This window comes from Carcharodon carcharias, chromosome 6 (assembly GCF_017639515.1).
Source record: "Carcharodon carcharias isolate sCarCar2 chromosome 6, sCarCar2.pri, whole genome shotgun sequence".
Lineage (NCBI taxonomy): Eukaryota > Metazoa > Chordata > Chondrichthyes > Lamniformes > Lamnidae > Carcharodon > Carcharodon carcharias.
Window position 1 is genome coordinate 175,797,659 of NC_054472.1, and position 24,177 is coordinate 175,821,835.

The 24,177-nt window shown below is 43.5% G+C and overlaps 1 protein-coding gene across 2 annotated transcripts in view; it reads right to left on the reverse strand.

The window, feature by feature from the left end:
• Positions 1–24,177, reverse strand: part of LOC121279334 (protein spire homolog 1-like) — a 278,331-nt gene that overhangs the window by 98,646 nt on the left and 155,508 nt on the right. For both annotated transcript variants that reach the window (XM_041190495.1, XM_041190494.1), the window contains exons 5-6: positions 11,488–11,568; positions 3,960–4,124 (exon numbers count right to left, since the gene is read on the reverse strand). In XM_041190495.1, coding sequence (XP_041046429.1) covers positions 3,960–4,124; positions 11,488–11,568 — 246 coding nt within the window. The remainder of the gene's footprint in view (positions 1–3,959; positions 4,125–11,487; positions 11,569–24,177) is intronic.

Below are 24,177 nucleotides of genomic sequence, written 5' to 3' on the forward strand. Positions count from 1 at the left end.
CATCCTGTGAATAAACCTACTATTAAGGAAAGGATCTGTGTCTTATTTTGTACTTGACCACCTGGCTTGGATCCTTTTAACACAGGTCTCCGCCTCAGAGCAACCCTGCTGGTCTATGGAAATAGTGTGCTGAAGGGGCAAACAGAGCCACCTTTCTGAAGACAAGGTGGCACCCCCACCTCCACTTCAGCAGCTATTGAACAGGCTGTTGGGGCCTAGCTGATCCATCACTTGCCTGCTAACTTGTGCTTGACAATAGAGGCTAATAAGATTAGATTGCTTTTGAACGTTTCCAGAAGCCACAAGAATTATTTATTCCTTTTCTGCGAACATGCTTTAATTGTCGGTATCCCTGTAAATTTTGCCAACCCACAATTTCTAACTCTCATCACTAGCATCAATGCAACCTGCTGTGCATAATTTTGCAAATAGTTGATGACCTTGGATGATTTGAGCAAATTAGCATTTCAACAAGATTTACACTGCTCCATAACCATTGCATTCTGACTCACACCTGAAATGTTTCCCTGTTACTGAACAGTGATAAATGTTTGGAACAATCTGCAAGTTGAGAAAGTGGAGATGAAGGAATCAGGGCCTTCAAGATGCTGCTGGTTTAGGAGAGGGATGATTTTTATTATGACAAGTGACCTTTTCATATCCCTAACTTCCCTCACATTCTTTCGACTGACCTACTGCACTGCTTGGCACTAGATAACATGGTGGCCTTTACCACTTAACTCAGCCCAGGTCCAGCCGCTTCATTATACAAAGTTACTGTACTGAAATGGAGCCAAGTAGTTACCATACAGTTGATGTGGATGTGCCTTGCCCTTGTTTAAAAAAAATCAAAATTTTCATTTTCATTTACATTATTATATTAATTAGCCACAACCCTCAGAAAGTGGCTTTTATCGCACAGGCTAGACACTGGTTGGTGGGAGGAAACACAGAGAGGACAGTTTTAGAGGTTGTTGTGATTGAGTATGCAAATGCACATGTCACATGACTTCGTATGACTTCTGGTGTAGATAGGTGCAGGAAGCTGAGGAATAAACCACCATAACTAAAACATTGATATTCAGCACACATTATAAATTTAGACAAAGCAATAAAAATCCCATGGTTTTTAGCTGTTCCCTATCCAATAACAATTCCAACACATAATGATTGGTTAAGTAATCACAGAATTGTTAACGTGCAAAAGGAGGCCATTCGGCCCATGTTGTTCACACCAGTTCTCTGAGCATTTTAACTTAATGCCAATGTCATGCCTTTTCCCTGTAAACCCTGCACATTGTTTCTATTTAAATAATCATTCAATGCCCTCTTTAATGCTCAATTGAACCTGCCTCCACCACACTTCCAGGCAGTGCATTCCAAACCCTAACTACTCACTGTGTGAAAAAGTTTTTTCTCACCTCACATTTGCTTTTTTTGGGAAACACTTTAAAACTGTGCCCTCTGGTTCTCGATCTGATTATGAGCAAGAACTATCTACCCTATCTACCCTAGCCAGACCCCTCATGATTTTGAAAACGTCTATCATGTCTCTTCTCAGCCTTCTCCTCTCCAAGGAAAACAGTCCCAACTTCTCCAATCTTTCCTCATAACTGAAGTTTCTCATCCCTGGAATCATTCTTATAAACCTCTTCTGCACTCTATCCAATACGTTCACATCCTTCCTATAGTGTGGCACCCAGAACTGTACACAATACTCCAGCTGAGGTCTAACCAGTGTCTTATATAAGTTCATCATAACCTCCCCGCTCTTGTACTCTATGCCCCTATTAATGAAGCCTAGAATAAACATAGAAACATAGAAACTAGGAGCAGGAGTAGGCCATTTGGCCCTTCGAGCCTGCTCTGCCATTCATTATGATCATGGCTGATCATCCAACTCAATAGCCTGCTCCCGCTTTGTCCCCATATCCTTTGATCCCTTTCGCCCCAAGAGCTATATCTAACTCCTTCTTGAAAACATACAATGTTTTGGCCTCAATTACTTTCTGTGGTAGCGAATTCCACAGGCTCACCACTCTCTGGGTGAAGAAATTTCTCCTCATCTCAATCCTAAATGGTCAATCCCGTATCCTCAGACTGTGACCCCTGGTTCTGGACTCCACCACCATCGGGAACATCCTTCCTGCATCTACTCTGTCTAGTCCTGTTAGAATTTTACAGGTTTCTATGAGATCCCCCTCATTCTTCTGAACTCCAGCAAATATAATCCTAATCGACTCAATCTCTCCTCAATGTCAGTCCCGCCATCCCAAGAATCAGTCGGGTAAACCTTCGCTGCACTCCCTCTATAGCAAGAACATCCTTCCTCAGATAAGGAGACCAAAACTGCACACAATATTCCAGATGTAGTCTCACCAAGGTCCTGTATAATTGCAGCAAGACATCCCTGCTCCTGTACTCGAATCCTCTCGCTATGAAGGCCAACATACCATTTGCCTTCTTTAGCGCCTGCTGCACCTGCATGCTTACCTTCAACGATTGGTGTACGAGGACACCCAGGTCTCGTTGCACATTCCTCTCTCAATTTATAGCCATTCAGGTAATAATCTGTCTTCCTGTTTTTGCTACCAAAGTGGATAACCTCACATTTATCCACGTTGTACTGCATCTGACATGCATTTGCCCACTCACTCAGCTTGTCCAAATCACACTGAAGCATCTCTGCATCCTCCTCATAGCTCACCCTCCTTCCCAGCTTTGTGTCATCTGCAAATTTGGAGATATTACATTTAGTTCCCTCATCTAAATCATTCATATATATTGTGAATAGCTGGGGTCCCAGCACTGATCCCTGTGGTACCCCACTAGTCACTGCCTGCCATTCGGAAAAAGACCTGTTTATTCCTAGTGTTTGTTTCCTGTCTGCCAACCAGTTTTCTATCCATCTCAATACACTACCCCCAATCCCATGCGCTTTAATTTTACACGCTAATCTCTTATGTGGGACTTTGTTGAAAGCCTCCTGAAAGTCCAAATAAACCACTGGCTCCGCCTCATCAACTCTACTAGTTACATTCTCGAAAAATTCCAGTAGATTTGTTAAGCATGATTTCCCTTTCGTAAATCCATGCTGACTCTGTCCGATTCTGCCCCTGTTTTCCAAGTGCTCAGCTATTAAAGCTTTTACAATGGACTCTAGAATTTTCCCCACTACCGATGTCAGCCTGACTGGTCTATAATTCCGTGTTTTCTCTCTACCTCCCTTTTTAAATAGTGGGATTACATTAGCTACCCTCCAATCTGTAGGAACTGTTCCATACAATACTGTATACTTTAGTAACAGCTCTCTCTACCTGTCCTGCCGCCTTTAATGACTTATGTGTATATACACACCCAAGTGTCTCCACTCCTGCGCACCCTTTAGAATAGTATCCTTTATTTTATACTGTCTCTCCATGTTCTTTGTATCACCTCATACTTCTCCGCATTGAACTTCGCCTGCCACCTATCTGCCCACTCCACCAATGTGTCAATGTCCTTTTGAAGTTCTACACTGTCCGCCTCACAGTTTATAATTCTCCCAAGTGTTGTGTCATCCACAAACTTTGAAACTGTCCTCTGCACACCAAGATCTAAAACATTTATATATAAGAAAAAGTGTCCCAATACCCACCCCTGGTGAACTCCACTACAAAGCTTCTTCCAGCCCAAAAAATCACCCATTAACCTATCCCTTTTTGTATCCACATTGCTACTATCCCTTTCATTCCATGGCCTATTTCTACACCAGAAGGTCAAAGATTTTAACTCTGTGTTACCAAGGAGCTTCTGCCTGGTGACATTTGAACTATGTGCTTTGTGGAGGCTGCAGAGAAACCTGCTGAATAGAGCTGGGGGGAGCCTCATGAATATATTTAAATCAGGGCCGCACACACACACGCATCTCCGAACCAAGCAGAACTCAGTGCCTGAGTAGGTTGGTAGCAGTGACTCACCATGACTTTGCGTAGGGTGTACCTTCTGGATCGGATGTCATCCATGAGCATTTCATATGGTGTGAGCTGGTACTCGATAGGCAGGGGGTTGTATTGTCTCTCTTGCACCTTCTTCAGCTTCACACCATTCCGCAAATCTCTCATCACTTGCACCCAGAAGCAGGCCTGAAAGTGGAAGACAACTGCCATTAGTGCTGGAAGCTGCACTTACTGAGATCCCTTCAGAATGAAAGGAAAAGGGGTTTTCACAATGTTTTGGAAATTTTTGGAAATTTGGTGCCATGGAGAAGCACCTTTGTGCCTCTATTAGAGAGAAAGAAAACTCCCATCTGATACACTGACTAGAGGGCCGTGTCCAATTGTTGTTTACTCTTGACAATGGGCTGGAGCCTCCTGATAGCAGGAGAAAGTTGGAAGAAAGAAGAAAATGAATGGCAAGATTTTGCAAGGTAGTAGAACATTACATGAATTGGTTTGTTAAAACATTTGTCCGCTTCTTAATAAGAGGCTTGTCTATCAAGGGTGACAATGTGGATGAATAATCCCATCTTCTGAATGGGGAGGATTATCTTCAGTTATGTGGAAAGATTAGAAAAGGTGAGATTGTCCTCCTTAGAGCAGAGAAGGTTAAGGGGAGATTTAATAGAGGTGTTCAAAATGATATGGAGTTTATATTTAATAAATAAGGAGAACTTGTTTCACTGGCGAATGTGTCAGGAATCTCGGTACATGGATTTAAGATAATTAGCAAAAGAGCCAAAAGAGAGATGATTTTTTTTTTTTACCCAGCGAGTTGTCACAACCTGGAATGCACTGCCTGAAAGATTCAATAGTAACCTCCAAAAGGAAATTGAAAATAAACTTGAAAAGGAAACACTTGCAGGGCTATGGGGAAGAGCACGGTAATGGGGTCAATTGGTTAGCTCTTTTACAGAGCTGGCACAGGCATGATGGGCCAAATGGCCTCTTTCTGCACTGTGACATTCTAGGGTGCTATGATTACCAAGTCAGATGATTTGAGTTCAAATGCCACTGTGGCAAATTGAAGTAATTAAATCTGTTGAGTTGCAGGCTGACACCAAAAAAAGGACCACCAAACATAAACAGAATTACCTGGAAAAACTCAGCAGGTCTGGCAGCATCGGCGGAGAAGAAAAGAGTTGACGTTTCGAGTCCTCATGACCCTTCGACAGAACTGTCGAAGGGTCATGATGACTCGAAATGTCAACTTTTTTCTTCTCCGCCGATGCTGCCAGACCTGCTGAGTTTTTCCAGGTAATTCTGTTTTTGTTTTGGATTTCCAGCATCCGCAGTTTTTTTGTTTTTATGACCACCAAACATTCCAGGTTGTCGTTAAAAAAACAATTACTGTCCTTCAGGGAAGAGAATCTGCCATCACTGCCTGGTTTGGCCCATATGTCACTCCACTCCTTCACTACATAATTGTTTCTTAATGCCCCCAAGACAGACAGGGCTGTGCAATAAATGGTGTCTTGTCAGAAATCCTGAGAATGAATAAAGAGAATTTACCGATTGCAGGACAGAGTAGCAGTACCTGGCGTGTATGAAAAACAGGCACTTGTAAAGATGGTGGGACATTGGGCAGACAGGCTGGATCTTGTCTTGTACTGGTGGGTACAGGAAAAACTGGCACAGAATTAGCCATAGAACGTGGATGCCCTCACCCCACAATTTCTTTGCACCTTACACTGACTCCAGGGATATCATAATGTAATTACTGAAGAAGACAATAGCCTGACAACAGACACAAATTTTTCATTCATATTATGGGAAGAGACAGACATTCCGTCTTCAGTGATATTTGCTGATTTAATGACTACCTGGGTAAAATGGCTCTTCAGGATCATCACACAAACTTTCTGCTTTTACTTACCTCAAAGTAACAATTGTTTGTCTCTCATGAATAGAGATGATTATGGGGTGATCTTATTGAGATGTTTATCTTTTGAAGTGTTTAAGATGAGGAAAAGACTTGACTGGGTAGATACAGATACTCCTGTGGTGGGTGAGTCCAAGGGAGCATCCAGGGATGATGTCAGGTAAGCATTTCTTCACACAAAAGGTATTGGAAATCTGAGACTTTCCTCCCAAAAAGCTGATGAGGTTGACGGAGCGGAGCGGGGTCGGTGGGTGGGGGGAGGGGTGGGCTCAATTGAAAACCTCAGAACTGAGATTGATAGGCAAGGGTGCTTTTTGTTAGGCAATGGCATTAAGGGATATGGGACAATGTGGGGCGGGGTGGATGGAATTAAGGTACAGTTCAGTTATGATCCAATTGAATATTGGAACAGCCTTGAGGGGTTGAATAGCCTCCTCCTTTTCCTATGAAATACCAGTTTCCCTGCAAATGTCTCCCCCTTTCCCTCCCTCCTTTCTAAGCCTCATGCTTGCTTTGAGTTGCAAGCTGTTATCAAACCTCTAACACCATGAGCAAGCAGCGTTTTTTTTGTATTTTATCATGACAGTGAGACACTGGAATGTAGTGACTGTTATAATTCGAAGAAGCACAGAAACCTTCTCCTTTGGGGAAAGTTTAGCCTGTCCTGCTTAAAGTCGAAAGATTTCTGCTATTTCCCTTCATCCCCTCTCCAAGCTCAACTTGTCCATGAAACGCATCTCCTGCTCCCTCAACGCTATTATTCCCTCTAAAAACTGCTGACCACCCAACTTAGTTTCCTGCTCCCCATGCAAGCTGATATTGTAAAACCTTCCCTCCCCTCAGGTACTGTCCCCCTTCCTTTCAAAACTGCCATCACCACTCCCCTCCTTAAAAAGTCCAACCTTGACCCCTCTGTTCTTGCAAACTGCCACACCATCTCCAATCTCCCCTACCTGTCCAAAGTGCTTGAAAGTGCTGTCGCATTGCCAAATCTGTGTCCATCTTTCTGGCAGCTCTATTTTTGAATTTCTCCCCATCAGCTTCCCCACCCCACGCACCCCCTCCTTGCTATCACAGATCTGAATAGTCCTAATGGAATTCTTAAGTATCATTCCCTGTGACTTTGACCATGGAGACTCTCCTCCGCCCACGGAGAGGAGTAGCAGCTGGCATTCTTGCTCCCTTATTCACACTGCACTATCTCCAGCAGTGCCAAGCTGCTGATCTTTTATTTGTGAACAGTGACGCTCAGTTTTCACATGTCAACATACAAAAACTTAGTTATTCCTCAACTGTGTCATGTGCTGGATTAAACACTGTTTATAAGCATTTTACAGTGCACTCTTTGTGCTACTCGTCCATTTTTAGCTGAATGATAGCAAATATATTTGGACAAGTTTCAGGAAAGAATTAGGCGTGGTCGACCCGGTTCACACTGAGTGCTGCTCATCAGGACCAGTAATCCAGTGGGCTGAATTAAAGATCTGGGAGACACAAGTTCAAATCCCACCATGGCAGCTAGGGAATTTAATTTCCGACAATAGATAACTCTGGAATAAGAAGCTAGTATCAGTGATGATGACTATTGGATAATTGTAAAAATCCATATGATTCACTAATGCCTTTCAAGGAAGGAAATCTTCCATCCTTACGCAGTTTGGGTTCTAGATCCAGAGCAGTGTGATTGACAATTAATTGCCCTCTGAAATAGTCAAGGAAGTCATTCAGTCAAGGGCAACAGAGATGGGCAATAAATGCTAGCCTTTCCACTGACACCCACGTCCCGTGAATGATTTTTTAAAGAAAGTTATAGCAGCTTGTGAGGGTTTCCTAATGAAACACGGACTTCTCTCTTCCCCTTCAACTGTGCACTTCCGGCTTTCATCGGTACTTACATAAATAACTACGCTGAGTACGGGACTGTTATATATAGGCAGAATTCAGGCTGCTTTTTGGCAGGTGAATGGAAATTGAACGAGGGGTAAAGGGGTGAAGCAATGTCAGTATTTTACAGACAGTGGGAGTCAGCAGTTAGATGTGGCGTTTGGCTGAGAAGTTTATAGAGTGGAATTTAATGCCCTCCCCTGAGGTGTGCTTGGAGGTGGGGGAGCACTTAATCGGGCAAGTGGGTATCTGTTGGGTACTCCCAACACCTTCCTGCCTCTGCTCCATTTACATCCAGGGTGGGAAAGCTCATGGACGGCCTTCCCACCCCACTGCCAATTGAGGCCCTTAAGTGGACAATTAATTCCCACTCAGGGGGCCTCATCCAGCCGCCACTGGTATTCAACCGGCAGTGGGAACACAAAAAGAGATCCCTGTTGTGTTTATTTGTGTGCATCGGGAGGGGAGACATTTGTTGTCAGGCACTCAGTGCCAGGTCGAGGGAGCCAGCATTGGGAAGCAGGGGTTGGGGAGGGGGGCTGCCGCTGAAAACTACCCCCCGTGCCATTGCTGCCAAATCCCCCTCCCTCCCGACCTCCCATGGCACCCATCCCACCCTCACTCACTCTCCTGTGGTCTAGTGTCCCTCACTGATCCTGGGCCCCTGGTGGGTGCATTGCCAGCAGCTGCCACCGCTCCCAGTGGCACTGCCTGCAATAAAAAGCTGCCAGCCTCTGATTGGCCAGCAGCTCTTGGTGGCCTGACTTCCACTCCTGGGTCCTTGATACCAGGGAAGGGTTGCCACTTAAGTGCCTGATTGGCATCTGATTCAGGGGACCTTCTCTATAGGAGGCTCTCCAACTAGCGGGCGAGACCCCAGTCACCTGGATTAACCACCCATAGAGTCAAAGCAACACAGAAGGAGGTCATTTGGTCCACCAAGTCCATGCTGGCTCTTTGTAGAGCAATCCAGTCAGTCCCATTCCCTTGCTCCCCTCCCCGTAACATCACAGGTTTAAATCCTTCAGGTGTCTATCCAATTTCCTTTTGAAATCATCCTTCATCTCTGAAGGGAACGAGGTACTGAACATAGGAATGGGAGTTGCTGTGAAGTATATTATACGGGTTGGAATTTGAAATGGTGTTGGAGGTTGCTAAGACATTTTTACAGATGGAAAATGCAACTCTGGTTTACAGGAATTAACCAAGTGTAAGTTGATGGAACTGGCAGAAAAGCTGGAGTTAGAATTGCCTGAAGGGGCACGGGAAATAGACATAGTTGAGAATAATAGCACAGTATTTAAAACTGGAAGGGGTAACAGAGGGAACACGTTTTCCAGGAAGTGAGACACAGCTGGAGGCAGTGAGACTTCAGTTACAAATGAAGAAGCTTGAACTTGAACAATCAAAGGAAATGAAAAAAAATTGGAATGAGAGGCAAAAGAGAAAGAAAGGGCAGAAAGAGAAAGGGCATTTCAAAGGGAGAAAGCGGAAAAGCAGGAGAAAGAAAGGAAGCTAGAGCTGGAATTCCAGGTAAGAAAGAAGGGTAGAGAAAGAGTGGCAAGGGAAAGAGAGGAGTGAGAAAGGGAATACCAGCTTAAAAGGCTGGAAGTTAAGAAAGAGATCTCAGGTTCTGAGGAAAGTTCTGATGAGGAAGAAACCTTCAACCTAAAACCTAGCGGCGAGATGTTTAAGCTTGTGCAAGCTCTCCCAAAGTTTGAGGAAAGAGATATCAAGGCATTCTTTATTTTGTTTGAAAAGGTGGCTAAGCAAATGAAGTAGCAAAACGAAATCTGGACATTACTTTTGCAGAGTAGGTTGGTAGGTGGAGCACGTGGGGTTTATGTCAGAAGAGGTATCAGTGAATTATGGTGCAGTAAAAAAGGCTCTTCTGAGTGCATATGAGGCACACAGGCAGAAATTTCAGAACATAAGGAAACAGCCTTGTCACACCTATACTGAAGTTGAAAGGGTAAAGCAAAGTAATTTTGGGTAAGGGCATTAAAGTTAGAGACAACGTATGAAGTTCTTAGGGAAATAATTCTCTTGGATGAATTTAAAGATTCACTCCCTCTTGTAGTTAGAACCCATGTTGAAGAACATAAGGTTAAAATAGCTAGACAGGCAGTGGAGATGGCTGGCAATTATGAGGTGATCCATAAATCTAAACCTTTTTTCTGTCATCCCCATAAACTTGAGAAGGATAGAAGGACCTGGTCTGGCCTACATGTGACTACAGAACCTCAGCAATGTGATTGACTCTTAATTGCCCTCTGAAATGGCCTAGGAAGCCAGTCAGTTCAAGGGCAATTAGGGATGGGCAACAAAAATATTTCCATCAAATCTCCCTTCAATCTCCTTTGTTCCAAGAACAGCCCCAGCTTCTCCAACCTAACCTTGTAACTAAAATCCTCCATTCCTGGAAACATTCTAGAAAATCTCCTCTGCACCCTCTCAAGGGCCCACACATCCTTTCTAAAGTATGGTGACCAGAACTGGATGCAACGTTCTAGTTGTGGCCTAACCAGAGCTTTATACAGGTACTGCATAACTTCTGCGCTTTTGTACTCAATACCTCCGCTTATGAAGCCCAAGATCCTATATGCTTCACTGATTACTCTCTCAATATGTTCTGTCACTTCAAAGATCGATGCACATGCATTCAAACATATATACGAACTAGGAGCAGCAGTAGGCCCTCAGCCCCTTAAGCCTGTTCTGGCATTCAATAAGACCATGGCTGATCTGATTGTAACCTCTCGCTTACCCCGATAACCTTTCACCTCCTTGTTTATCAAGAATCTATCTAGCTCTGCCTTAAAAATATTCAAAGGCTCTGCCTTTTGAGGAAGAGAGTTCCAAAGAAAAAAGTTTCTCCGCATCCCTGTCTTAAATAGGTGATTCCTTATTTTTAAACATTCTCCCAGAAGATTCTCCCCTAGATTCTCCCACAAGAGAAAACATCCTTTCCACATCCACCCTGTCAAGACCCCTCAGCATCTTAAAGGTTTCAATCAAGTTGCTTCTTACTTTTCTAAACTCCAGTGGATACAAGCCAAGCTTGTCCAACCTTTCCTCAATAAGACAACCTGCCCATTCCTGGTATTGGTCTATTAAGCCTTCTCTGAACTTTCCTGGTATTAGTCTTGTAAAACTTTTCTGAACGAGCAGGTTCTCCAAACTTTGTCTGAACTCTGAACTATGCAGCCCCAGGTTGTGTGTCCCTGCAAACTCTTTAGTGCTGTGCCATTGCATCTATTTTGCCTTTTTTTTTACATTCTTTTCATTGGGATGTGGGCATCACTGGCTAGGCCAGCATTTATTGCCTATCCCTAATTGCCCTTGAGAAGCTGGTGTCCTTCCTGAATTGCTGTAGTCCATCTGGTGCAGGTGGGAATATTGTTAGGAAGGGAATTCCAGGATTTTGAACCAGTAACGGTGAAGGAAAGGTGATATAGTTCCAAGCTTCTCCTTATCCCTTTTCTGTGCAAAATACCATCTTCTGCTTGTCTATCTGTGTCCTGTTGAAGTCAATTGGGATTGAGTAGTAATGGGAAGGGAGGGATGTTGATGATGTTCTGTCAGACTTGGCCACCGTGATTCATCCAGATACATGTGAAATGTTTGAGTGCTATAGGGTATCATTGATATAAGAACTCTGCAAATGACTGTACAATACAACATTTATTGCATTAACAATACTCGCAAAAAGGAAGTATTGATCAGTTGAACACAGCATCCTACCCAGTCAAAGTTATTGAGCTCACTGAGTTCCATATTGGGTTGGCTGCTTTCACCCTTGTTATCCAGCAGCTTCTTCAGATTCTGTCAATCAATCAGATAACATATTAAAACAGAGCACCACAGAATGATAGTGCACAGGAGATGACAGATGATCATTCAGCCCATCGGGCCTGTGCCAGCTCTTTGAAAGAGCAACTCAATTAGTCAATCAGAAACCCGTTTCATTGTGTCACTGCACCAATAAATGGAAACAATTTGGCTCAGCTGTTATGTTACCCGACTTAAACAGGAGGAATTCTCCTTTGTGACTGCCCCTGAAATCGGGCAGAATCGCAGTTGGGAACGTCAGGAAATTCAGACAGTGAAGCCTGCTGACTGACAGGCACTGGTCTCCCGACACCCTCCAACATATACTATTTTCGTAGCTGTAATTTTTTTTTGTCAGGGTAATGAAGCTGGTTGTCAAGTGCCAATGTAAAAACCCAGTGGATATATATGTGCACAGATATAGACAATCACAAATATTGGGCACCTAATGTTTCTTTACCTCTAGTTAAACATGATGAAGGGAGAGGACAATATGACACCCTTTCCTCCCTCTAGCAGTAAGACAAACAAGTGCCTTATTCATTAAAATAAATTCAGGTTTTTGATATAGTGATTACTGAGATTACTGAATATGCAGTAATGTCTGCTTACAGTACCAGGGCAGACTTAATGTCTGGAATTATAACATATCTTCAGAATCTGACAGCTTTTCGCAGGCTATCAGATCTCAAGTGGAAGGATGCAGCTGCTAGCTCTATTCTGGGATCTGCTTGAGCCAAAAATATAAAGCATTAATTTTAACTGAAGAACCCCCAAAAAATTCTAAAAGGAAACTCCATGGTACGTTCAATTCATTTGAGTATAAAGCTGGTGCATCTGAGTGGACCTCAGCAGTTGATACAGGTACATCAGAGTTGTGTATGTGGTGGTGCAGGTACCTCAGGGAGGCCAAAGTTGCTGTGGCAACATGAACTCTCCTCTTCCAGCTGTATCGAGTTTGTGTCACTCTCAGTGCCCTTGTGAAACTCAAGCCCGTTAGTTCCATCTGGTACTTTGCCTACCTACACAACGTTTTCCCTCTACCATTCCTTCCAGCGTCATCTTTTTATACCATTGCTTCATGCCACATGACCAAAGTATTTCAACTTTTGTCTGTCCACTAGTGATAATAATCTGTCTATTTTGTCAACTCCCTCCTGTTGTAATACCCACTCGTTTGTATGTCTATCAGTCCATTTCATCTGAGTATTCTTCAGAAACACCAAAGTCCAAAAGAACTGATCTTTCTCCTGTCTCTCTTCTTTGTGGTCCAACATTCTGCACCACAAGTGGCAATAAAAAACATCAATGCTTTAAGGAGCTTAACCTTAGTCATTTTCCTGATAGATTTATCTTTCCAAACATTAGTTAGTGCAGTCATTGGTTGTTTGGTCTTTCTGATTCTGTGTTAAATTTATTTACTATTATTTAATAGTGCCTCAGGGAGAGTGAAGTGCTCTTTCGCGCTGGACACGACTCTCCCTCCTCCTCCCCCCCCCACCCACACAGGTAGCGTTCAGTGCTACCACTCACGCCCACACAGTGTGTGCCTTAACTGGCCCTCTCCCCACGTGTGAAATCGCGTTGCGGAGCTGATTGTGGAATGGCTGTCGGCTCCACGACCACCCCCGCCCGCTCCCACCGAGCCCGCCCAACGAATGGAAAATCCTGGCCAGAGTGTGGAAGGTATGAGTGCTAACTTGGGAATTCAGCGAGTGCTTCTTTTTATACCTTTTTTTCAGCCTCCAGTAGCTGGTGAGTTTCAAAGGCATTATTTAAATAAGCAGGTTGGTGAATTTTAACATTTTATCCCTTTAAATGGTTTAAACCGATATTGGCGATATATAAGTATTGCATTAAATTTATAGCTGAACTAGTTGAACTACTTAATATAACTACAGATAACAGTTGAGTGATATTTCTAACTCTTAGCTAATCGTTGCTGAAAGAGAGATATGATGTCGAAGCTTTTCATCTTGCACTCTTCAGGGCAGATTACGGGGAGGTGGTGACATCGTGATATTGTTACTGGACTACTATTCTAGAGACCCAGCGTAATGCTCTGGGGACCCAGGTTCAAATCCCACCCATGGCAGATGGTGAAATTTGAATTCAATAATAATCTGGAATTAAAAATCTGGTGATTGCCATGAAACTATTGCCAATTGTTGTAAAAACCAATCTGGATCACGAATGTTCTTTAGGGAAGGAAATCTGCCATCCATACCTGCTCTGGCCTACATGTGACTCCAGGCCCACAGCAATGTGGTTGACTCTTAGTGAACAAGGGCAATTAGGGATGGGCAATAAATGCTGGCCTAGCTAGTGACGCCCGCATCCCATAAACAAATTTTTAAAATTTTCAAAGAGAATAACAATTTATACAGATGCTTAGAATAGAACATTAGCACAACCTTGGATCTAAACCAAACATAGATAAGATAGGGCGTAATGGGATATCACTTTTGTGTGTCCTGGGCAGCTCTTACAGACGTGGATGTAGTGAACCACGAGGATGAATCTTATCATTTACACCACAAAGCAGCTCGTTAGTCTTACAATAGTCTAACAAACATTTTTGTAACATGCTTTTGAGCAGGGCTGCGTAGTCATGCTTGGTGGTGGGTCCAATGGATACAAATTTGGATCCATCATTAAGAACGGTTTACAGTTTGTCAATATAGTTGTGCTTGTTAAGGATGACCATTCCAGTCCCTTTGTCCAGCTTACAAGCATATGTGTCTGAGTTAAAGCCTCGTAACACCACCTGACATTCACACTGAATGTGAAAATCGGACAAGTCATTGGGTATACTGCACTATGCATGCGCTAGGCACGCTTTCAAGGACCTGGCTGACCCAGCACATGCATATTGCTGGATACCCAATGACTCGTCTGATTTCCACACGCAGTGTGAATGTCTGGCGGTGTTGCAAGGCCTCAAGGCCAACCCTTGTGACTGCAAATGAGGCAGGCATGAGGACCCAGAAGGCAGCAATGGCGGAGCCTCAACCCTTGCAATTGTCCTATGGGGTTGAGGTTCTTGCAGCCTGTATGGAGAGCAGGGACTGCAGGGTGGATGAGCAAGGGAGTCATTCAGTGGGAGGAATAAACAGGAATGTAGTTGTAGAAGGGGACAGTACAGTTAGGGGGATAGATACTGTTCTCTGCAGCTGACAGCATGAGTCCCAAAGGCTATGTTGCCTGCCTGGTGCCAGAGGTCAGAACATTACCTTAAGGCTGGAGAGGAACTTGCAGTGGGAGGATCCAGTAATTGTGGTCCATGTGGGTACCAATGACATGGGTAGTATTAAGAGGTTAGCTGAGGGCGTATGAGCAGCTAGGGGCTGAATTAAAAAGCAGAACCACAAAGATAATAATCTTTGGATTACTACCTGATCCACAAGCAAATTGGCATAGCATAAATAAGATTTGAGAGTTAAATGCGTGGCTCAAAGGTTGGTGTGGGAGAAAGGGGTTTGAAGTAATGGGGTACTGGCACCAGAACTGGAGAAAGTGGGGAGCTGTACTGTCGGGATGGTCTTCACCTGATCCGTGCTGGGACCAGTGGCCTGGAAATTAAGACTGTAGATCGGGCTTTAAAGTGAATAATGGAGGGAAGAGTTCATGTGAGGGGAGATTTGGAAAGTTAAAGAGAAAGGACCCAGGCAATAGTGCAGGGTAGCAATGCGGGTAATGGTAACCAGAGTGTGACAGGAAGGGACAGAGCATACAGACATTAAAGTGCACCAGTAAATATGGTCAGAGTAGGGAAACATGGTTTTAAACTAACAAAGGGGGAGAAGTGTTCAGGTGAAGGGAGATTTAGGAATCTAAAGATAAAAGTTGAGGTGATAAAAAAGTTTATCGATGTGGGAAAAGATAAATTGTGTGGAATAGGAAGTGACAAAGAGTTTAATGGTAAGTGTGCATCAGACAGTAAGGTCCATGCAGGGAATGGTAGTATAAAATTCAAACTGAAGAAACTTTATTTGCATGTGCAGAGCATTCGCAATTAGATAAACCAATGGCACAAACGGAGATAAAGGTTTAGATCTGACCGCCGTTCCAGAGGTATGGTTACAAGGTGACCAAAGTTAGGAAATAAATTCTCAGGGTATGTGAGACTTCGAAAAAAAACAGTCAGAATGGAAAAGAGGGAGGGGTAGCCCTGATAGTAAAAGATGACATAAGGAGAAAGAATCAGGAAATCAGGGATAGAGATTAGGAATAGCAAGAATTCCTACAAGGAATTTGGGCTTTTTAGTTTTGAAGAAGTGACTGGGATAGGGCTTTATGGACATTTATCGTAATAAGTACTATGAACAAAATAATATGTGAACTTGTCCACTTTGACAGGAAGGATAGAAAAGCAGCATGCTATTTAAATGAAGAGAGATTGCACAACTCTGTGGTACAGAGGGGATCTGGGTGTTCTGGTATATGAATCACAAAAGTTAGTATGCAGGTACAGCAAATGATTAGAAAGATAAATGGAATGTTGACATTTATTGCAAGATGAATGGAATATAAAAATAGGAAAGGTTTATTGCAGCTGTACAGGGCCTTGGTGAGACCACACCTGGTGTACCGTGTACAGTTTTGACCTCATTTGAAAAAGGATATAATTGCATTAGACGCAGTTCAGAGAAGGTTCACTTGACTGATTCCTGGGATGAAAAGCTTATCTTATGAAGAAAGGTTGAATAGGCCATATGATCTACTCCTGTTCCTATTTCTTATGTTTACCCATTGAAGTTTAACAGAATGAGAGGTGATCCTATTGAACCAAATGGGATCCTGAGGGGGCTGGATAGGATGGATCCTGAGAAGATCTTTCCTCTTATGGGCGAGACTAGAACTAGAGTACACAGTTTAAAAATAAGAGGTCTCCCATTTAAGACGGAGATGAGGGGAAATTTTTTCTCTCAGAAGGCGGTTTGTCTGGGAATCCTCTTCCCCAGGAAGCAGGGAAGGCTGGGTCATTGAATTTATTCAAGGCTGAGTTAGAATTTTAATAGACAAAGTAGTCAAGGGTTATGGGAGGCTGACAGGAGAGTGGATATGAGATCACAACCAGATCAGCCATGATCATATCAAATGGTGGAGCAGGCTTGAACAGGTGAAAGGCCTACTCCTGCTCCTAAGCCCTATGTCCCTAAATCCACATCCAATAATTCAGCGCGAGACAAGACACTTGGTCGAGGGAAACTAATGTAATTTAGGGTGAATGTCAGGAAGATATCTTCAAGTGCATATTAATGGGAATGGCTTCCTGGGAAGGGTAATGGAGGCAAAACCCTTAGGTTCATTTAGCACCCAGTTATGTTCACAATAAGATAAAAGCAAAATACTGCGCATGCTGGAAATCTGAAATAAAAACAGAAAATGCTGGAAAAACTCAGCAGTTTCAACGTTAACTCTATTTCTCTCTCCACAGATGCTGTCAGACCTGCTGAGTTTTTCCAGCATTTTCTGTTTTTACTTAAGTTCACAATAACTTTCTTCCTCCACAGCTTAGCTAGGATGAGCTGAAAGGCTTTCTTCATCTATATTTACTACATTAAAGGTGCTATATAAATGCAAGTTGCTGTTGTTGACACATCCAATGGTTACACCCAACTTGGTGCATAAAAATCACGTTAAAAGGTTTGGCCCAGTGATGTCTACTGTATAATCATAACATTGTTAGACTGTAGTTGGGTGTTATTTTAACTTGCAGCATGGTAAACACCACAGGATTGGGCGGAAGGTTGATTTTTATGCCCCATCAAATATTACTCAGGATTGCCAGAGGTAGTGGGTGGTCAATAACAGCTGTGTGGGGTGGAGGGGTGGGGAATGTTATCTGAGATCGAAGTTCTCAGGTTCTGACTCTAATCACGCCCTCATGCCCTGTATCATTAAAGGAGCTTAGCAAGAAGTAGAATCTCTACAAGGATAAAATTACTTGAATATTGCTGAAAAGAGAGAGATGTTGCTGAAGAGAATGTCTTGTACTCATCAGGACAAACACAAGAATGTCAAATTTCAAATGATTACACCAATTTATACTTCAGGAGTAAAGGGTGCTGACTGGTTGGCAAGTCAACTCTCATTGGCCGAGCACCATTTTCTCCTGTAGTATAAATTGTTGCGAAAGGACTCTGATTGGCCAAGGACACTTTTCTCCTGTAGTATAAATTGTTGTGATCATTTGAAATTTGGCATTATTGCATTTGTCCCAATGAGTGCAAGATGAAAGGTTTCGGCAACATGTCTCTCTTTTAAGCAATATTCAAGTTCTGTGCTACCGAGCAACTGTTGTTCAAATTATTGCACAAGCTGCGGAGGTCTTCAAATCTAGAATGGTGAGCGGTCAGGCAAGAATACTATCACATTCCACAGGACATCCATACATCTGAGACAACAAGAAGCCAAGTGTTGTGGACGTGCCTTTTCTTTAAATAGATAATTGTCCATTTGAAAGTACAAAGTCCCGTTAAGAACCTTTAACAATCTTTTGCCTGCAAGTTAATAGCTGTCTCCCTTCAGACCTCCAGCCCATCAGATTGCTCTGTTTGACTGATATCTTGGTGCTAAACCTGTCAATCACAACATGCATTATAAAGAGCTTATTGATGTTCTTAGGCCTGAATGGACTGATCAATATACCTAACATCAGGATGCAAAGGATGATTTTAACCCTACTCCGAAACTGGACAGCAATAACCAAAGGGAATATTTAACCATTAACGCCCTGCACAGTTCCAGTCGGCTCCAATTTAAACTTGCTCTGCTCGGCAGGCCCAGGCTGAAGCCAGTGGGTTCCATTCATATTTAATGCAGAGCGATTCCTATGTCATCGTTAAGCCCCACTGTAATTTTAATGGCTGGCCGAGTGAGGAAGGTGTTGTGTCTTTCCCACCAATGGAAGATGGGAGGAAGGGCATTCAAGGTCAGAAGAAGCCCAGACAAGTGAGTTTTTATTTCTATTCTTTAAACTTTCAGCCCCTCAAAGATTTATAGTGCCCCGGAGCTCCAGCTCCCACCTTCCCAAGTGTGGAAGCCGTTCCACTCACCATGATTTATATTCTGCTCCTGCCTGTTGACCAATTGCAGATGAAGCCCGGGTGTTAAAGTCATCCAGGCCTAACTCTGCCGAGATCCAGATGGGATGTCAGTGCCTATTCTAGCACAGACATGATGGGCTGAACGTTACCCGTCTGTGCTGTATGATTCTATCTCACACACAGCAGCACCCCCCCCCCCCCCCCCCCCACCACCACCACCACCACCACCACCACCACCACCAAAACCAAATCCTCCCCTGATTCCCGCTTCGGGTTAAAATCAGGTCTATAGTGGCAGCACAAAACCACATACAATAAAGGTAGGATCATAGAATGGTTACAGCACAGAAGGAGGCCATTTGGCCCAATGCCGGCTTTTCGCAAGAGCAACTCACCTAGTCCTACCCTCAGGCCCGGCTTTTTCCCCGTAGCCTTGCAAATTTTTTCTCTTCAGATATTTGTCCAATTCTCTTTCGAAAGTCGCAACTGAATCTGCCTCCACCACACTCTTTGGCAACGCATTCCAGATCCTAACCAGGCCCTGCATAAGAATTTTTCCTCATGTCGCCTTTGCTTCTTTAGCCTTTCACCCTTAAATCGGTGTCAGCTGGTCCTCAATCCTTCCAATATGCAGAACAGTTTCTCCCTACTTACTCTGTGAAGATCCTTCATGATTTTGAACACCTCTATCAAACTTCCTTTCAACCTTCTCTTCTCCAAGGAGAACAGCTCCAGTTTCTCTAATCTATCCACATAGCTGAAGTTCCTCAACCCTGGAACCACTCTTGTGAATCTTTTCTGCACCCTCTCTAATGCCTTCACATTCTTCCTAAATTCTAATGCCCAGAACTAAACACAATACGTATATATATATATATATATATATACACACATATATATTTGTTTTTAAACACAATACTCCACTTGAGGCCGAACTAGTGGTTGATACAGGTTCAAGGAAACAAAGGGAGATTTTTTTCACACCCGTTTAATCACAAAAACACAGCCACTGAGAGAAGGTAAAGTAGTGTGGGTGGAAGGGGAGGGGAATTAACTACGTCTATTGTAGCAAAACTGGATCCTCTACCCGTGGGTTTACGATTTTGCTACAATTGGTGGAAATCTTCGTCCCAGATCAGTGAAGCAATCATGATACTGGATCACTGAAGGTTAGATGAGATGGAATGGGATAGCGCAGGTTTGATGCCTCGGACTGGAACACACCAAGTGGGAGATCCCAGGCATTGGAGCAGTGTCTCCCTGCTGGGGAAGGAAACACACTGATGGAGTTTGCCTCTCAGTAGTGGGGCAACAGCCAAGGTAAACCAGGATAACATACATCATAAAAACATGGCATATGGGGCGATTTGTTGGAGGTGTTTGAAATTATGGTTGGCACAAGATATACAGAACTGACTGTTTGCAGTAGTTGAGGGGTCTAGAATGAAAGGACAGAGCTGTAAGTGTAAAGAGATTTTAAGACAGAGAGTAGGAGGAGGTGTGTGAGGTTATGGAATGCATTCCAAGCCCATTAGTGTCATTTAAACTATAACAACTTGCCCTCTTAACATAACAACATGGGAGAATTTAAGGTGGCACAATGATAATGTCACTAGACTCATAATTCATGAGGCCCAGGCTGGGGACTTGGGTTCAAGTTCCACCATGGCGGTTGGTGGGATTAAAAGACAGCCTCAGTAATAGTGACCCTGAAACTAGTGTTGATTATTGTAAAAATCCATCTGGTTCACCAATGCCCTGCCGTCCTTACCTGGTCTGGCCTAGATGTGACTCCAGACCCATTGCAAAGTTAAAGAAGAAGAGAGGTGGAGAAGCCTACAGGGAGGGAATTCCAGCGCTTGGGTGCCAGGCAGCTGAAGGATGGTCGCCAATGGTGGAGTGAAGGAAATCAGGGCTGTCAAGAGGCTAGAATTAGAGGAGCCTGGAGAACTGGCCTGCAAGGTAGAGATCTGCCCGTGAGCTCCCCTAAAAGTGATGTGGTGCTGCCTGCGAAGCCTGATGCTGATGACTGGGATTGCTGCCTGAAGCAAGGTAGGCAAACAAACCTTGAAGTCCCAAGTAAAGTACAGCTCGCCAGGTGCATGTCGCTTATACATAGAAACATAGAAACTAGGAGCAGGAGTAGGCCATTCGGCCCTTCAAACCTGCTCCGCCATTCATTATGATCATGGCTGATCATCCAACCCAATAGCCTGCTTCCGCTTTGTCCCCATATCCTTTGATCCCTTTCGCCCCAAGAGCTATATCTAGCTCCTTCTTGAAAACATACAATGTTTTGGCCTCAATTACTTTCTGTGGTAGCGAATTCCACAGGCTCACCACTCTCTGGGTGAAGAAATTTCTCCTCATCTCAGTCCTAAATGGTCTATCCCATATCCTCAGACTGTGGCCCCTGGTTCTGGACTTCCCCACCATCGGGAACATCCTTCCTGCATCTACCCTGTCTAGTCCTGTTAGAATTTTATAGGTTTCTATGAGATTCCCCCTCATTCTTCTGAACTCCAGCGAATATAATCCTAATCGACTCAATCTTTCCTCATATGTCAGACCCGCCATCCCAGGAATCAGTCTGGTAAACCTTCGCTGCACTCCCTCTATAGCAAGCACATCCTTCCTCAGATAAGGAGACCAAAACTGCACACAATATTCCAGGTGTAGTCTCACAAAGGCCCTGTATAATTGAAGCAAGACATCGCTGCTCCTGTACCCGAATCCTCTTGCTATGAAGGCCAACATACCATTTGCCTTCTTTACCGCCTGCTGCACCTGTATGCTTACCTTCAATGACTGGTGTATGAGGTACTGGTGTGTCATTGCACATTCCCCTCTCTCAATTTATAACCATTCAGATAATAATCTGTCTTCCTGTTTTTGCTACCAAAATAGATAACCTCACATTTATTCACATTATACTGCATCTGACATGCATTTGCCCACTCATTCAACTTGTCCAAATCACCCTGAAGCATCTCTGCATCCTCCTCACAGCTCACCCTCCCATCCAGCTTTGTGTCATTTGCAAATTTGGAAATATTATATTTAGTTCCCTCATCTAACTCACTAATATATATTGTGAATAGCTGGGGTCCCAGCACTGATCCCTGTGATACCCCACTAGTCACTGCCTACCATTCGGAAAAAGACCCATTTATTTCTACTGTTTGTTTCCTGTCTGCCAACCAGTTTTCTATCCATCTCAATACACTACCCCCAATCCCATGCGCTTTAATTTTACTTGCTAATCTCTTATGTGGGATTTTGTCGAAAGCCTTCTGAAAGTCCAAATAAACAACAGCCACAGGCTCCCCCACATCAACTCTACTAGTTACATTCTCGAAAAATTCCAGTAGATTTGTCAAGCATGATTTCCCTTTCGTAAATCCATGCTGACTCTGTCCAATTCTGCCACTGTTTTCCAAGTGCTCAGCTATTAAATCTTTTATAATGGACTCTAAATTTTCCCCACTACCGACATCAGGCTGACTGGTCTATAATTCCCTGTTTTCTCTCTACCTCTCTTTTTAAATAGTGGGGTTACATTAGCCACCCTCTGTTCTATAGGAACTGTTCCAGAGTCTACAGAATCTCAGAAGATGACCACCAATGCATCCGTTATTTCTAGGGCCACTTCCTTAAGTACTCTGGGGATTAACAGGCCCTGGGGATTTATTGGCCTTCAATCCCATCAATTTCTCCAACACCATTTCCCTACTAATACTGATTTCTTTCAGTTCCTCCCTCTCACTAAACCCTGTGTTCCCCAACATTTCTGGTATGTTATTTGTGTCCTCCTTTGTGAAGACAGAACCAGAGTATGTATTTAGCTATCAGCCATTTCTTTGTTCCTCATTATAAACTCCCTTGTTTCTGACTGTAAGGGACCTACATTTGTCTTCACCAATCTTTTTCTCTTCACATACCAATAGAAACTTTTACAGTCAGTTTTTATGTTCCCTGCAAGCTTACTCTCGTACTCTATTTTCCCCTTCTTAATCAATCCCTTGGTCGTCCTTTGCTGAAATCTAAAGTGCTTCCAATCCTCAGGTCTTTTGTTTTTTCTGGCCAATTTGTATGCCTGTTTCTTGGATCTAATACAATCTCTAATTTCCCTTGTAAGCCATGGTTTGGCCACCTTTCCTATTTTACTTTTGCACCGGACAGGAATAAACAATTGTTGCAGTTCACCCATGTGCTCTTTGAATGTTTGACATTGCCTATCCACCGTCACCCTTTAAGTAACATTTTCCAATCCATCAATGTCAACTCACGCCTCATACCATCATAGTTCCCTTTATTAAGATTCAAGACCAGAGTCTCAGAATCAACTACGTCATTCTCCATCTTGATGAAGAATTCTATCATATTATGGTCGCTCATCCCCAACGGGCCACCAGATTGCCAATTATTCCTTTCTCATTACACAATACCCAGTCTAGGATGGCCTGTTCTCTAGTTGGTTCCTCAACGTATTGGTCCAGAAAACCATCCCGTATACATTCCAGGAATTCCTCCTCTGTGGTACTGTTACTAATTTGATTTGCCCAATCTATATGCAGATTAATGTCACCCATAATTACAGACGTTCCTTTATTGCATGCATCTCTAATTTCCTGTTTAACGTCATTCCCAACATCACTACCACACAACCCCCACTAACGGTTTTTGCCCCTTAGTGTTTCTCAGCTCTACCCATACAGATTCCACATCAGCGGAGCAAATATCTTTCCTCACTATTGCGTTAATTTCCTCTTTAACCAGCAATGCAACTCCACTGCCTTTTCCTTTATGTCTGTCCTTCCTAAATACTGAATACCCCTGGATGTTCAGTTCCCTATCCCTGGTCACCCTGCAGTCATGTCTCTGTAATCTCAAATATATCATACCTGTTTACATCTATATGCGCAGTTAATTCATCCACTTTATTGCGAATGCTCCTTGCGTTAAGGCACAAAGCCTTAAGGCTTGTCTTTTTAACATTACTTGTCCCATTCCCACTATTTTTGACTGAGGCCCTGTTTGATTCTTGCCCTTGATTTCTCTGCCTATCACTTTTCTTATTCCCCTTTCTGTCTTTTGTTCTTGTCCTTGATTCCCCCTCCTTTGACTCCTTGCAAAGGTTCCCGCCCCCCCTGCCATTTTAGTTTAAACCCTCCCCAACCACTCGAGCAAATATTCCCCCAGGACATCAGTCCTGGTCCTGCCCAGGTGTAACCCATCCAGCTTGTACTGGTCCCACCTCCTCCAGAACCGGTCCCAATGCCCCAGGAATCTGAAACCTCCCCTTCACACCATCTCTTCTGCTGCGTATTCATCTGATATATCCTGCTATTTCTACTCTGACTATCATATAGCACTGGTAGTAATCCTGAGATCACTGCCTTTGAGGTCCTAGTTTTCAACTTACTTCCTAACTCCCTATATTCTGCTTTTAGGACCTCATCCCTTTTTTTACATATGTTGTTTGTACCAATGTGTACCACGACCACTGGCTGTTCACCGTCTCCCTTCAGAATGTCCTGTAGCTGCTCTG